The sequence below is a fragment of the Marmota flaviventris genome, chromosome X, assembly GCF_047511675.1.
Source record: "Marmota flaviventris isolate mMarFla1 chromosome X, mMarFla1.hap1, whole genome shotgun sequence".
In the NCBI taxonomy this organism is placed as follows: Eukaryota; Metazoa; Chordata; class Mammalia; order Rodentia; family Sciuridae; genus Marmota; species Marmota flaviventris.
In genome coordinates, this window is record NC_092518.1 from 56187009 (window position 1) to 56204280 (window position 17272).

Below are 17272 nucleotides of genomic sequence, written 5' to 3' on the forward strand. Positions count from 1 at the left end.
CCAATCGCAGCTCACTTCCAAACCGTTAGAGGTGCGCGAGTTATAGAGCCCAAATCCACAGGGAAGTAGGAACTGACGTGTTCCCGCCCTCCTTGCACCCATCTATCGCAGCGTGGCCACAAGGCAAATTTGAATTTTGCTATGAACTTAAACTTCGCGCCCAGCTGCAGTACTTCCGGAATCAGGTCTATCACTTCCACACAAAATTTATTTGTTGCAAAAGTGCCGTTTTCAAGAGTTCAGATACCCAAGCCTCATTCTATGGTTAAAGGTCTCTCTCTGGTTAAAGGTCTCTAAACTTAACTTTTTGAGCCTTAAGGATAAACAGACCCCAATCCTAACAAAGTTTTATCCTCGGGAGTACTAAGTAAAGCTTTTCCCCTGTTTGAACTGTCAGTACCTCTAAGTTTGCCTGCCCTCCGAACTACTTGGCACCAATGCGGGGAAGGCCACCTACTCCCGCTAGAAAAGATTAAGGCAGTGCTCCAACAGCGCCCAGCAACATTCAATTATGTCGTTTGCTTCCAGAACCTTCCAAACCCTGGAGCTAAAAGAAAGATTGGTTACTTGAAGCTTTTTGGTGTTCACTCCAAACATACCAAGAAAAATGTAAGTAGCAAATACTTTCTAGCAGACAACAATAAATTTCACAATTTAGGCATTTGGCTAATAGAACTCAAAACATCCCTACATTTGATGGTTTTTGTTCTAGGCATTGTTCTAAGTGTTTTATGTGGATTTAGGCCCTATAATGAATCGGGGACACTGGCACTTGCTTGTAATCCAGCAACTCTACAGGCTGAGGGGAACGGAATACCAAGTTCAAGTTCAGCCTCACCAACTTAGAAAGACCAGTGGTACAGTGCCTCTGGGTTCAATCCCTAGGGATTGAATGTAGGCATTAAGCATCACAGGGTGGGAGGTGGTGAGGAGTGACAGTAGGGGAACAGGCAGTGAACACAAAGGTACACCACTGTAGCCCAGCTACTTGAAAGGACAGCTTGAACCCAGTTCAAAGATAGCCTGAGCAACATAATGAGACTGTTGGAAAGAGGGGCAGAGGAGGCACTGTTAAAAGCACTCTCGTTTTACAGAGATCATTTGGCTAGAGAATGGCAGAGCTGGGATTCAAACTCTGGTAAATGGAGCTGTTCATTACAACTATCTATATCATAAACAAGCAAATTGTTTCCCCATTTTTGAAAAGGGAGGTTTTGGGGGGGAAAGCCTTAAATGTTAGATATAGCTAAAAGAGTGGGTTGGACTGGAATCAAATTGTAAAACAGGCAGTTCAAAAGTTACACAAATTTATTCAAAGTGCAAGAAAATCCTTTAGACTGAAGGCAGGAGGAGCTGAAGTAGAGGGGGAAATAAACAATGCACATTTTTTTAATATTTATTTTTTAGTTGTAGTTGGACACAATACTTTATTTATTAATGTGCTGCTGAGGATCGAACCCAGGGCCTCATGTGTGCTAGGCAAGCACTCTACTGCTGAGCCATAACCCCAACCTCCCAATGCATATTCTTAAATAGAAGAGGGTAGGAGTTAAAACTTTTGTGACTAGCTACTAGATACCTTTGTTCCTATACCATCTTTTAGGAAACAAAAACTAGTCCACATTAGGGTGTTATTGCTGTTGTTTTGGATTTTTGTTTGTTTGTTTGTTTTCAGTGTTTAAGGACTGAACCCAGGGCCTTGGACATGCTAGACAAGTGCTGTACTATTGAGCCACATCCCCAGTCCCACATTAGGTTTTTGAAGGCACAATGAAGGAGTTGGAAATTATTCAAAATTTTATTTGAAACATTTTTTTTCCATCATATCTTTCAGAAAATGGCAACCAAACAGCCTATTCAGATCCCTAATACATTGAAATCCTCTTCTCTTCTGCATGAGTTCAGCCACTACACAGAGAAGGGAGGAAAATAATTTTGTTCCCAAGAACCAAAATAAAAAGTCCATGTAAAAAAAAACAAAAAACTATGGGAGTGGGTGTACTACAGTAGTCATAAGCAAAGAATAAAAAGCATGAATAGGTGTTTGGGGGTGGGGGGGTCACAGGCTTTGTTGTCTAAATAGGTCACATACCATCCCCACCCCTCTACCAGACTTATGTGAGAAGACAAAATGATATTACAGCTCAGTAGGAAAATCCACCCCTTTTACATGTTGTTTAGAGCTATTCAAATACAGATTTTGTCGTTACATGATCCCACTGCTCTGTCCAGCAATACACTAGGACACAAAATACATCAGCCATATTAGGGGGGGGGAAATCATTCATTTATTGTTTAAAGATCACAAGACAACATCTGAATTTCTGTAGCACAATTTAAACGTTTTACTTTTTTTGATAAAGCAGAGTATAATAGGAAAAAAAAACAATTAGTTTCCAGTAATATCTATATCTCTATTCAGAATTAAGTCTTCCACAGACATGTTACCTGGAAATAAAAGCCTGTTACAATAAGCAAAGCTTCAACCAGAGCGGCTACTTTTCGTGCCAGGAAGAAGTTCATTCCCATAGGAGGAATGATGTGCTATGTAAAATGGCTGTAAAGTCACAGCCTTGAGGGCACTGGAAGTATATTGTCCTATTCCACATTGAGTAGTTCAGTGAACTTCAAACATCAGTTTATCTGAAACCATGCTGGCAACCTTTAACTGGTATTTCAATCAGAAAAAATAAATAAGAAATCCCTCAACTGATGTTTCTTGATTTACAATGTTAAAAGGTACACATAGTTCATTAACGTAATTCTGGTTCAGAATTACACTCAGATTCTGGTTAGCAGTACAAATCTTTCAGAAATTCAAGTTCTCCTTACTCAGTAATTTGTCAGCTAGGATACATTCAGGCAACAGCTGCAACTACAGAATAGATGCACTGCCTTGGAGCTTTGGAAAGACATTATAATCTAGAATACTACTAGCAGACAAAAATATCTGTTACTGACTGGATAGCATAAGTGCAGTACAGCAAGACAAAACACATATTCATATGTTGGCTTGTTTAAGCCTCAAGCCCTCAATCCTGTTGAAATTCAATAGTTTTATTCCTATGGTCTTTAATACCAAGAATTCAAGCTCCAAGAGTGCTAAAGTCTAACTTGTACTCCAAACCAAGCAGCAATGCAGTTTGCTACTATTGAGGCTGAATCCACACAAACTTCAAGACCAAGTCCAATAGACAATTATATAATACCCTCACAAAGTCTGAAAAATAATTACTCATATACATAGATGGTCCTTCAGAGATTTTACCTATAACAAATTTTTCAACGAACATTACTTAATGTATTGGAGATAACTGCAACTTACTAATCAAATATTTGAATACTTATACTTACCTGGGATTTCATTTCTGCTGAAAGAAATAGGAAGAACAGGACTCACTTAAAAAAAAAAAAAACAAACTTTAGAAAAGAAGGTAAAAATCTTATCACACTATCACTTTTGGAAGCAGCATAGAAGGGGCAGTCAAGGGAAAAAACACTGGTAAAATAGGTCAAAATTAGGCAAAAAAAATCTATATTATCATCAATGACAGTACCATAACTGTGCCCTTCATAACTGATAATCACTCCTAAATTTTTCATTTGGCACCAGATGGTGTGTTTAAGAGAAACACTCTGGGATGTTTTCAATCATACTCGGTTAGCTAAATTACAGGAGAATTTTTAAAGGAGGTGGAGGAAGAGAGGAGGAAATGGAAAATGGACCAGAAAAAAAAAATCAGTAATCTAAAGCAACAAAGCACTGGTAGCTCCAAACATCAGGTCAAACACTAAAACGACTGATATAGGCTCAAGTGGTTTATAAAACCTATAAAAAGACTACACCAGCAAAGTCCCTGTCAATCTGTCAAGAGTTCAGAAACTAAAACAGGGAGCCACATTTTAGCTTAAAACCTTATCTCAAGAAAATCAAAAACACTTCACATGAATAAAAATACCTGAAACCAAACATTTTTAAAAGCTCCAATACCCAAAATATAAAGAAAAAAAATTAATTCAGAAGACTCAATCAATCCATGGAATCACAAAACGGCTGGACAATCTATATCTCCCTTCCATACTAACCATCCCATGGAAGACCAAGGGAGATCAGACCTTCCAGACCTATGCACCACCTGGTTGCTGCAAAACTATGGAGATTCCTTGTGGAACAGCAGTTTTCCATCTCTGTGTCTCTCCCTATAATGCAGGAAGCAAATCTGGCTGTGCTATTCTATTACCATTATATATCACCCATCTGCAACATGGTACTGTACAGATAAGTAAAAATCGTGTTATCTAGTTCCCTTTCCCCCAGAAGGTTGAGGCTCAGGTATGGGGTAATTCTCCTGTGCATAGTCTTTATTTAGGCTGACTCAGTGACTTCGACAGGCTTAATCATGTGGTCAGGTTTGTTGCCAGCTGCATAATGCTCCCACATCTGCAGATAGAGCCGCTCTAGTTCCATTGTGTATTGTTTGGTGTTGAACAGAGGGCTAGATATTCTCTGCTTCCAGACTTTGCCACGAATTTTCTTTAGGCTAGGTAATTAAAAAAAAAGGAGAACCAAGTTTACAAATCAGAGCAGAAACTCAGAACTAGATTCTATATATACTCAGTCACCTTTATGGCAAAATACATGACCAAGATTCACATTCTCCCCACACCCCCCACCATCTGCCTGTTACCTCAATGCTGCAAAAGGGAAGGGTCACAACCAACACAATGTTAACACTTACAATCAAGTTCACCCTATATGCTCTGAAAAAAAATTTAGTTCTTTCCTAAACATGTATATCCAAGGGATAGCAAGCTTTCTTCATTTTTTTTTTAATATTTATTTTCTAGTTGTAGTTGGACATAATGAAAAAAAATTATTTTATTGATCTTTATGTGGTGCTGAGGCAGAGGATCGAATCCAGGGCCTTGCATGTGCTAGGTGAGCGTTTTACCCCTGAGCCACAACCCCAGCCCCATGTTTTCTCCATTTCATTTCTACCTTTAAAATAAAAACAAGAATTGGCAATGGTATGCAACTATTCCTATACACTAACTACCTGCCCAAATGGAAACCGCTTTCCTTTTTTGGTAAGCAATTTAGCAATTGTGTACTAACCTTAAATATTAATAACTTCTGACCTCTCACTAATGCTTTTCCATTTATTCAAAAGAAACAACCAGTATGGGGCTGGGGTTGTGGCTCAGCAGTAGAGTGCTCGTCAAGCACGTGCGAGGTGCTGGGTTCAATCCTCAGCACCACATAAAAGTAAATAAATAAAATAAAGGTATTGTGTCCAACTACAACTAAAAAAAAAATTAGAAAATAACCAGATATGCAGTCACACATGACTATGTAAAGATGTTCATTGAAGTATTTTTTAAAATAGTTCATGCATAAATGTATTACATGAAATATTCAATTTAGAAAGATTGTAATGAATGAGAAAACACTCAAGGGGAAAAGAAATGCAATATGTCTATGGCCATAATTACTGCTTGCACATGAATGAGGCATTATATTTAGATATACAATGAAAATGTTCCTAGTATCACCAAGATTATGGTTCTGTCAGAAATGGGGGGGGGGGAGAAGACTTGTCTAATATATTCAGAAGGGGAATTAAAAAAAGAATTATTTCGTCAGAACATTTCTGTGTACTTTTAAAAGCAATAATTTAAAAAGTTGTTTTAATGTCTTATAGAACAGAACTAGTAAAAATGGCTATGTATCTGTTGGCCTCAATCCATGTCCATATTAGTCTACCTTCCAAAGAAAAAGACCCTCTGTGCTATATATTTTTAAAAATCTCTGGCTAAGTAGGAGAATGGTTAAGCTGTGATACATCTATACAATGAAATACTATTCATCAATAAAAAGGAATGAACTCACTGAATAAAAAGTGCCTTTTAGAGTGCACACTATATGGTTTCATTTGTATAAAGTTCTAAAAGGGCTAAACCAGGTTATAGTGGAGGGAAAAAAAGAACAGCATTTGTCTCTGGGAGTTTATGAGGAGGGCCAACTAAGAAGTAGCAAGAACTTTGTGAAGTGATGGTAATGTTCTATATCTTGACAAGATTTGGGTTATCAAAGGTTATCTCTCAAAACTCACTGAATAGTAAAGCTGTGTTTCACTGTAAGTTCTGACTCAAAAAGAAAAGTATTCAATTCTAATTTATGATACCAATACTGAATTACTTACGGAGAAGCATACTGATATCTGCTATTTACTTCAAAATGTACCAAATAAGATGGACTAGTTTAGGGGCTGGGGTTGTGGCTCAGTGGCTCGCCTAGTACATGCGAGGCCCTGGGTTCGATCCTCAGCACCACATAAAAATAAATAAATAAAAGGTATTGTGTCCAACTATAACTAAAAAAAGATTTTAAAAAATATGGATTAGTTTATGGAAACAGGAAGAAATAGATAGGAAATAAATCAAGTATAGTAAAAATGGTAATAGTAAAACCTAAGCAATGAATATAGACGTGTTCATTATAAAACTGAAAATCTTCATAACAAAATGCTGGAGGAAAGTACTGTATGAATCAAACTAAGCTCCAAAGAGTCTAGAAAAATTTTAAAAACAGACAACATTGTTCACTGTATTTATCCCTAGACTGATGGACATCAATTTTAAATGTTTTAAAATGCCCAAGCTTTCAATTTAAAAAAAACAAAAAAAGTTGGAAAATAATGAAAAGCTAATACTTGTTGGATGTTTACCATGCACCAAGAATTCTTCTAAGTTCTCTACATGGAGTACCTTTTTTAAACCTCACAACATCTCTGCAAGGTGGGTACTACCATTAGGCTCTATTTTGCAGGTAGTAGAGATAAACTTGCTCAAAGTTCCCAAACCTCATAAATAAAAGGGCAGTCTGAGCATTTCTATTAGCATCTATTTAACATGTTACTTCTCAGAAAAACACAAAGAAAAAAATTGCCCTTAAAACCCAAGGAAAAAACCTCATTGAAAAGACAGGTAGTTTATTGTATGGATAAAGCTTCAATTACCTAAGCATCTCCCCTATAATTCCCACCCATTTTCAGGCAATTAAGTTATTTTTGTTTTTTTCCCTTATCGTATTACAGTAAAGAAGTGGCAGTATTAGGGTCAAAGGTCTGATATTTTTTAAGATTCTTAAAACTTTGAGGAAGGGTTGTACCAATTTACTCACCAATGTATGAAAGGGCCTCAATGCTCCCTCATCGATATCATATTAAAAATCTTTTTATTTTATAGGCAAATAATGGATATACCTCAATATTATTTTAATTGTCATTTCTACTACAGAAGCTGAAACTTTTTCTTGTTAATCATTTGTACTTCCACTTCAGTGAGTTGTCTGGTCATTTCCTTGTTTACTTTCCTATGAGGGATTTAAAATTTAAATGTTCTTCAGGCTATTAATACTTTGACATATGAAACAAAGATTCTTTCCCTCTTGTTTGCCTTTTAATTTTCTTGAAATTTTTATTAGCCATTTATTCTTTTATATATTAAAACCTAATGATTACTTCACTTACAAGAGTTTAGATAAAGTTTTCTCCCATTCAGAGATCATACAACTAATTCACCTATTTAATATAACCCTTAATTTATGGTTTCATTTTACAACAGCTATATTCTCTCTAACATATAATTTGTTCATGGAAAAGTTTACTTACTATTCTAGATCAGTTCCCAGTTTCACAGCTATGTCTTCATATTCTTGTCTATTTTTAGCAATAAGCTCAAGACAACCTAAGCAAGTGAGCTGGGAAGCTGCAACTCTGGAAGCAAGGGTCTCTCCTATAATACAAAAGAAAATAATTACACATCTGAGAATGTAAACAGCATGCAGTTATCAATGTTATTTACCTAAGCATTCACACAATGTAGATGAGGAGAATGGAGCTAACTGTTCAAATCTGAACAAGTCTCATTTTCTATCATTTTGCCTTAAATGTTAGTGCTGGTCTGTGTAGTTTTACCTGGAAGTATCTTTCCCCGAAAAGACATGTTTTTTTAAGGAATGAGAAAGAGCCCAATAGTTTATTAGCAACTTACCTGGCATAGTCACCATGGGTGTCCCTGCCCAAAGGACATCCATCCCTGTGGTGTGCCCATTACAGAGTGGAGTGTCCAGGCAGACATCAGCCAGCTGGCCTCTCCTGACATGTTCCTCTTTAGGAGCAACAGGAGAAAAAATGATACGGTTCTGGGGAAGGCCCATGTTTTGTGCATATTGTTGAATATTGGGCTCTCCTACTGCTGGAAAACGCAAGAGCCACAGCACACTATTGGGAACACGTTTCAGAATCTGAAAAGGGAAAATAAGAATAATTACTTCTGTGTTTTGTTACTGTTTGTTTTTGGTACTAGGAATCAAACCTGGGATCTAACACATGCTAAGCAAGCATTTTACACTGAGCTATATCCCCCAGCCCTTATGAGTCAGGGTCTTGTTAAGTTGCTCAGGCTGCCTCAAACCTTATAATCTTCTTGTCTCAACTTCCCAAGTTTCTGGGATTATCACTGCCACCATGCCTAGTAAGAATAATTATGATTAGCACATCTGCTCTTCTCAATCTCATAAGGCTGGGTGCGGTGGCACATGCCTATAATCCCAGCGGCTCAGGAGGCTGAGACAGGAGGACTGCAAGTTCAAAGCCATTCTCAGCAAAAGTGAGGTGCTAAGCAACTCAGTGAGACCCTAGCTCTAAATAAAATACAAATAGAGCTGGGGATGTGGCTCAGTGGTTGAGTCCACCCCCATGCCCAGTTCAATCTCCAGTACCTAAAAAAGACAAACAAAAAAAAAACTTCTCATGTCTCTATCTCTAATAATTCTACTGCACTCAGAAAGAAACCTACTATGTACCTAAAAGTCTTTCCTTCATGTAAATTGAATTATATGCCTCTTTTGCTTAGCTATCCCCAGAGAGGAAAATGCAAAAGATGACACAAACAAATCACTAACTGGCACAATCTGAGATATATCCTGTGGGAACTGATTTAAATAGTGTTTTTTGATGAACAGAGAGGAATCTTCCATTTTTTAATTTTATGGTTTTTTGTTTTTGTTTTTAAAGAAACAGGGTCTCACTATGTTGTCCAGGCTGGCCCACCCAGAACTTCTAGGCTTAAGTGATCCTCCTGCCTCAGCCTTTCAAATAACGGAAACCATAGGCACTTGTCACCACAGCCAGCATCCCAAATTTTAAATACTCTACCATGTCACAACAAAAGTAAAATCACATTTGCTTAACTTTGTCTACTCTATATCAGAGACTAACAGATTTCTATGATAACTGCTCAATTATTTTGTGGCTCAAAAGCAGCCACAGACGTTATATAAACAAGTAGATATGGCTGTTTGTCATTAAACTTTATAAAAACAAGAAGTGGGTGGAAATAGATTTCCAAATTCACAATAGTTCAGATTTTTTAAACATAGTATAATGCACATATATTATCTAACCCCTTCAGCAGCAATTCCTTGTGAACACATTAGTATCTCTGCATTGAGATGCAGGAATATTCATAATATATGAAATAAATAAATAAAAACTATGAATATTTTCATAGCAAAAGTGAGGTGCTAAGCACATAGTTCAGATACTTTTGCTGCCAAATAAATTTGCCACAAATGGATAGAAAAACTTTTTTGAGTATCAAGAAGTAAGGATTGCCAGGTACATGCCTGTAATCCCAGTAGCTCAGGAGGCGAAGGCAGGAGGACTGTTGAGTTCAAAGCCAGAACTCAAGGCACTAAGCAACTCAGTGAGACCCTGTCTCTAAATAAAATACAAAATAGACAGGGGATATAGCTCAGTGGTCGAGTGCCCCCGAGTTCAACTCCTAGTACCCAAAAGAGTAGTGAGGATTAAAGAATAGTAGACATGCACACGTATGCTTCATGTTCTTCTCTACCTTCCTCTGACCTTTGATCAAAACAAGTAGTTATTAAGAGGAAAAAAAATCCACCACAAAATTGTTTCCATATTACCTAAAGACAAAATATGCCATTTTAGTTCCATAGACTAAGAGCCAGTTATGGATACCAATCCCTGCTTATGAAAACTGATCTGACAAGGTGACTGAGAAGTAATGAAATAAATTGATTCCTCCTAGTTTTAAATATTGCATGAATGTTAAACATGGGCAGATATACGTAACAGCTTTTGCTATCAGTTTAGACCAGGGGTTGGCAAACTACAGCATGAGCATCTAATTTAGCAAGCTGCCAGTTTTTATAAATAAAATTTTATTGGAACACAGCTACATTCATTTACATAATGTCTAGGGTGATTTCATGCTACAACAGCAGAGTTGAACAGATGTAACAGAGTATGGACCAAAAAATTGAAGCTATTTGGCATCTGATATTTTTATTTTTATTTAATTTTATTTATTTATTTGGTGTTGCTAGGGATTGAATCCAGGGCCTCCCACATGGTAGGCAAGCACTCTACCACTGACCTAAATCCCCAGATCTTTTTTATATTTTGAGACGGGGTCTAAGTTGCTCAGGCTGGCTTGGAACTTGTAATCTTCCCTCAGCATCTCAACTAGCTAGGATTACAGGTATGTGCCACCAAGCCCAGCTACCACCTGGTTCTTTTCTGACCTATGATCTAGACAGAAAACTTTTAATATGTAAAGTTTTTTTTTAATATCATAATGTGAAATTTAGATATTGGAAGAGGGCTAGAGATATAGTACAAAGTACATGCCTAGTATGAAGGCCCTGGTTTTGATCCACAGTACAGGGGAGAAAAAAAAGACAACATTAGAAGGAGAAATAAAAAATGAATCAAAAATCCATAACTGTTTTGTAGCTTAGAAATGAGAACAACAGCTGTGCGCAGTGGTGCATGCCTATAATCCCAGCAATTTGGGAAGTGGAGGCAGGAGGATTCAAGTTTGAGACCAGCCTTAGCAACTGAGCAAGGCCCTAAGCAACTCAAGGATACCCTATGTCAAAATAAAAAAGGCTCAGTGGAAAAGTGCCCCAAGTATGGAAGAAAGAAAAAGAAATGAGTACAACAGCTTGTGGAAGAAGAAGAAAGAAGCTTCAGCAATATAGTCTATGTACAAAATTGTTACCAATCTCTGGCATTAATAATGAATCTATGTGTACTCACATTTGCCCACATCTGCAAAGTAGAAGGGTCAATCTTATATAATTGATTAAAGTTACAGTACACGATGGCATCTTCTGGTAACCCATACTGAGAACGTGTGGTTACAATAATGGTACGGGGCACCTCCTCTCCAGTTGCAGCCTTATTGTTGATCTAAAACAAAGAAAAGAATGATGATGATTATGTTTAAAGTTAACATAGTCGGACATTTTCTTTTCTTTTTGCAGTGCTAGTCATTGAACCCAGGGCCTCACATAAGCTAGGCAAAGGCTCTACCACTGAGCTACATACCCAACCCAGTCCAATAGTTGTTTGGTTTTTGGTACTGGGGATTAAACCTAGGGGCACATAATAACTAAGTCACATCTTTTATTTTTTAAATTTTGAAACAGGATCTCTCTAAGTTTCTGAGGCTTGCCTGGAACTTGTAATCCTTCTGCCTCAGCCTCCCAAGTTGCTGGGATTACAAGCATGAGCTACCATGCCTAGGACCCATAGTTTTTAATCAATAAAGACTCCGTAAAGGGGGGGCTGGGGTTGTGGCTCAGCGGTAGTGCGCTTGCCTAGCATGCGTGAGGCACTGGGTTCAATTCTCAGCACCACTTACAAATAAGTGAAAATAAAAGTCCATCAACAACTAAAAAAAATATTAAAAAAAAAAAAAAAAGACGCCGTAAGGGCTGGGGATCTAGCTCAGTTGGTAGAGTACTTGCCTCGTATGCACAAGGCCCTGGGTTCTAATCTCCAGCACCAAATTAAAAAGAAAAAAGACTAAGATACAAAACGGTGTAACCATTTAAAGTCATATTCCTGCATTATCTCAATGGGGGAACTATATTATGAAACTTCTTGCTCTAGTCAAAAAAGTTCTCAAAACCTTATTAATGGCCTTTCTTCCTGAATGAAATGCCTTTTTAATCGTATCCACTTTTCAAGGCTAAACTGCAATTAGTCTTCCAAGATTCTCCTCACATTGATCACCACCATTTGAGCTTCTACACACAATTATCATCTTATACTAGTCCAACACATTTTACTATTATCTTACATTGTTAGGTAAGTTGAATACGGACAATTCAACAAAACTGATAGCTCATAAGAGATCTGTGATACTTGATTTATATTCTCTTGACAGAACAATATATTCACATATTCAAGTACGCAAAATATATTTGAGTATAAATTACATTACTGTAGTTAAGATATGGGACCTAAAATAATTCCATTCACTGGGAGATATAAACAAAGGGAATTATATTGTGTTATACAAAATGTAATGATATACCCCAGATTCTAACAAAGCATAGAAGACAATGGAGCAGGGAATGGAGAGGCTAGAGATTAGTATAGAAACAGGCTCCTGAAGAAACTTTCTAAATAGTATTCAACCAGGGAAAGGATGAGTTTATAGAAATAAGACACTGTATGGTACCTACAGATACTCTACTATATGGTAAGAGAGTAAAGCTACAGGTAGGGAAAAACAAGATATTAACAAAGTGGACCCTCAGTAACTTCTTAGCTGAATTCAGGGGACTTTTAAAATCAGACAATCCTACATAAGCTGTTAAGTCTCCACCAAACTCATTTCTTTATCTATAAAACAGGGATAATGATTCTTAACTCCTAGAGTTATTATGAGATTTAAGGGAAATAAATGCATGCTTAGTGGTATATATTATGATCTGTTATTTTCTTCTCACCTGTGTAGTTGCCAGTCCATTGCTAATACTGAATCCATTAATTGTTATCTGAATTTGTCCCCTGTTAATCATTTCAATAACTGCTTCTGCAATGGTGTTCATGGGAATGACAGGCATATTAAGAGCTGTGTTACTGCTATCTGCGTTATCTCCTCCATCAGGACATTTCATCTAAAAAAAAAAAAAAACGCATTATTAAAGAAAAGATCCCAAATGTAGTTTAACTTTACTTCAATGACAAAGATTGACTAGGTTCTGACCTTGACAATTTTCACATCTGGTAGACTATCAAGAAATGCTTTGAGATCGATGCCATTCAGAACTATCCGATTGTCATAAATGTGGCCATTGGACTTAAAATCGATGACTGCTTTTTTCTAATGGAAAAGACAGTTTCAGACATGTCTTTTAGGATGTGTATGGACAGTAACAAGGAAATAAATGACAATAGTACTTTGTAATTCCCCAAAGCACCAGTTTCTACCTACCTTCAGATGAGGGAACATATTAGCATGATCACCAATAAAGAAAGTATGGGGCATGTAAGCCAGTTTCTCAGAATACTGCTCAGCAACTTCAGCTGGTGAAGTTTCCTGATCAGTGATGATATAATCCATGAAAAGTGCACCACTAGTCCCAGGATATCCCAGCCACATTGCCTTAAAAAATAAAAACAGACCAAAAACAGATTAATAACATTCATCAGTACACTTATGTTTAAATCCATCAAGTTGTACACATTAAATATGTACAACTGTTTGAGTCAATCATACTTCAATAAAGTGGTTTTTAAAAATCTTCCAAAATTAAATAAGTAAATAAATAAGGAAGGGTGACTTCTTTAACCAAGAACAATTAAGTAGTATTTTAGACTAGCTGTTTAAGTGCCAAAATGGTTTTCAAATTTGCAAGACAGAGTAACTGTTTATACAAAATCTTAAATTGTACATCTCTATACATATGTACCAGTAGGAATCGTGTTTAACACTCAAAATCCTTTGTCCCTGTTCATTTCAAGAACTATACTATTTTCAAATCAAATGTCTGCTGTGTTGTTTTAAACATCAGCCAGTGAGCAACATCACTGTATTTTTAGTTCAATACACACTGTGAGTAACCATTATTAATTCTTTTACCTGAATAGGAGCTGGCCTGAGAGCAAAGAGCTCATTTCGAGCACCCTTGGTATAACCATTCATATTTACAAGAATATGAATTCCATCCTGATGGATGCGATCAGCTGCTTTTCCATTGCATGGAATCTGTGGAATAGAAAATAAGAATTCACTATTATCTCAAATTAATTCAATTAATTTTATGGCATTAAAATTCAGCTTCCTAGATACAAAATGATCGTTACACAAATTTGCTGAATTAATGCAGGGCAAAAATACAGGTAAATCCCATTAAAAAGGACTCAAGGCATTAAGGAAACAGAACACAGAGGAAGTAGTTTCCTTCTAGATTGAATGTATGAGTGACAGGGTTTCACAAGGGAGTTGATATTTGAATTGGGCCTTCAAAGATGAATAGGAGGCTGGGGTTGTAGCTCAATGATAGAGTGCTTGCCTAGCATGCATGAGGCACTGGGTTTGATCCTCAGCACCACCTAAAGATTAAGAAAGAAAGAAAGGTATTGGGTCTATCTACAACTTTTTTGGTGTGTGTGTGTGTGTGTGTGTGTGTGTGTAGTGCTGGGGATTGAACTCAGGGCCTTGTGCTGTGAGGCAAGCACTTTGCCAACTGAGCTATATACCCAGCCCCTACAACTAAAAAATAAAAATTAAAAAAAAAAGAAAGATAAACAAGAGCCTGTGGGAGTTTGACAGAATATGATCTTGATAGAACAGAGTAAATAAGAACTGGAGTAAAGCCCTTGTAGGGTTAAAAAATTATAAATAGTTCACTTTTAAATGGGAGGTGAATGGTGGGTAAAAGTACTGGAAAACAAAGTGGCTAAGAAAGGTTGTAAAGGCTATGCTGAAGAGTTTAGACTTTGGTCAATAATGAGCGAGTCCTTGCAGGTTTCAGAAGCAGGTTGGTGCGCTTCTTGGTCACAAAGAATTCTAACATCCATCAAACATGGCCAGGCATATATTCTTCCCCCAGAACTATTTTATTTCACTCCCCTTCAGAACCCAAGGTGCTCTACTACTGAGCTACTACTGTCTCCAGCCTTTTCTTTTTTTCTTTTTTTAAATATTGAGACAGGGTCTCACTAAGCTGCCCAGGCTGGCCTTGCATTTACAATTCTCCTGTCTCAGCCTCCCAAGTCATTGGGTTTATAGGCATGTACCACCAGGCCAGGCCAGGCATTCTTTTGAAGCAACAGGATGCTAGAAAAGATGTTGGTGCATACTAGTTATTAAGCGATTAGAGTCTCACAACCTTTCTGTTAGAACTTTAATGATTTGTGTGTATATATATACACACACACACACACACACACACACGTCAATACACATGTATACATATTTTTTCTAGATATACACATATACATATATATCTTTAGACACTATGCTGCACATTATCTGTATCGGTTACTAAATTGGCTAATGATCTACAAAGAAAAAATTTAATTATTAAAATAATTTAATTTCCTGAGTAGGTACATACTTAGCAAATCATGTTCTCTACAAGTTTCAAGATATATTAGTATGCCTGAGGCCCTGGGTTAAATCCCCAGAACTTTCTTCAAAAAGTTCGATGTGTAAGAGTTTCACTTACCTGAGAAAGATCAATGAAATGATTGGCTTCTGCCATCACCTTTACTCGAAAGTTTGTGCCATCATCTGGACTCAGGGCATAACAGAATACCTGAAAGGCAGCAGAGAGTGTATTTAATAGCCTTTATTCAAAGCTTTCCAAAAGACACTGGTTTAACACCTAAGGTGACAGTAAAGGTACCACTGTGGTTTCTTTTTTAAACAGTGATTCTAGAGAAACACTAGCCTTACCTCAAATTTATCAGGATTGTGCATGCCTGGAATAGACTGCATAAGGTGAGAAGTAGGATGATTCCCAAAGTCAGAACTCACATATCCTACACGCAGTCGACCATCACTGAGCTTCAGGTCTTTTGGATGTTCATATGGTGGTTTATGAAGGACATTAATCTACCAACAGAATCCAATGTTTTTTAGTAGATTATCTATGTAAATTTTCATCTAGGAAAACTAAAAACACACCAAACCTACATCTCACACTGGTTGAGACAGTTTTGCTCTGAACACTTCATTTATTTCATAGAGCTCAATGCAATCTTAGTGGCTTATGTAATATGCTTTTATACCTGACCTGTTTCTGAGACCTATGGAGTAGCCTGAGTAAATATAAAATTTATAGGAATTCAGTACTGTGGACAAAGCATGATAAATCCTGCAGCATTTTTAAAAATTCTATAGGGAAGCATTTTTTAAAAATTTTACCTAGGACTCACTTCTCCTCAGCAAATCCAACCTTTGATTAAATAGTGTTCTAATTCTCAAAGGTGAGTACAAAATACCACATACCTTATTAAACATTATGGTTTTCAACTTCAAGAAATTAACACCATCACCCATTTGTTAGTGTCTAAGTTAAGGATTCCACCCTATGGAGTAGAGGAGGTCATGCTCCAAAGAGGACACAATTTAAAGGACTTTTGAGGCAGCTCACAAAATTTCATTTCTCAACTTGCCTTACAATCTGTTGTAATTGCACAGTTTCCTGTATCTGTTTTAGTTTACAATAAAAAGATTAAAACAAAAGAACTATACCTTATCCAAGCAGAGGTTCCCATGCCTCTCAGCAATAGCCTTCCTGAAGCCATGAGAAAGAGGATACAACATACTATGATGAGGATGCACAGAAGGTAATCTGTTCTTCTCTAACTGGTCAGCCACAATACTGACCAACTTCTTCATTCGCTCATCATAGTCTGTCCAATCACAGACAATCTAGAGGAAGCAAAAAGAAGTTATTATACAGGAAATCCTATATTGGAATTTAATTTTTTTTTTTTTTTTTTGCCTTAAAGTAATGCCAGATAAGCTATTTAAAACACTGTCTTGGACTGGGGTTATAGCTTGGTGGTAGAGTGCTTGCCTAGCATGTTTGAGGCACTGAATTCGATCCTCAGCACCAAATAAAAATTGAAAAATAAAATAAAAAAAGGTATTGTGTTCACCTACAAGTAAAAAAATATATATATATTAAAAATAAATAAATAAAACACTGTCTCTAGTCAGGCTTGGATTATTATAGTACCTAACAATTAAAGGCGATTATACCACTAGAAGTCAATTACTGGCCTTTATTCTTTACCTGTAGGCAATGAGCCAAGTTACAATAAGCATCAGGAAAATCAGGCTTAAGTTTCAGAGCTGTGCGGTAAGAAGCTATTGCTTCTGGAATATTCCCTGAATCCTGGAAAGAAAAAAAGTGGATGATAAA

General features: G+C 36.9%; 1 protein-coding gene and 1 long non-coding RNA gene across 5 annotated transcripts in view; one reads left to right on the forward strand and one right to left on the reverse strand.

Moving 5' to 3' along the window:
• The window catches only part of LOC139703090 (uncharacterized), a 639290-nt gene that overhangs the window by 327785 nt on the left and 294233 nt on the right, over positions 1–17272 (forward strand). The gene's annotated exons all lie outside the window — the stretch shown is intronic.
• Positions 2270–17272, reverse strand: part of Ogt (O-linked N-acetylglucosamine (GlcNAc) transferase) — a 38123-nt gene continuing 23120 nt past the window's right edge. For 3 of the 4 annotated variants that reach the window (XM_071606479.1, XM_027935772.3, XM_027935771.3), the window contains 12 exons: positions 17144–17245; positions 16597–16776; positions 15796–15954; positions 15566–15655; positions 13975–14100; positions 13327–13497; positions 13099–13215; positions 12839–13009; positions 11136–11288; positions 8056–8308; positions 7674–7797; positions 2270–4541 (listed from right to left, as the gene is read on the reverse strand). In XM_071606479.1, coding sequence (XP_071462580.1) covers positions 4367–4541; positions 7674–7797; positions 8056–8308; positions 11136–11288; positions 12839–13009; positions 13099–13215; positions 13327–13497; positions 13975–14100; positions 15566–15655; positions 15796–15954; positions 16597–16776; positions 17144–17245 — 1821 coding nt within the window. In that variant the 3' untranslated portion in view covers positions 2270–4366. Of the gene's footprint in view, positions 4542–7183; positions 7376–7673; positions 7798–8055; positions 8309–11135; positions 11289–12838; positions 13010–13098; positions 13216–13326; positions 13498–13974; positions 14101–15565; positions 15656–15795; positions 15955–16596; positions 16777–17143; positions 17246–17272 lie in introns of all 4 variants that reach the window. The other variant, XR_003582857.3, reaches the window with a different exon arrangement.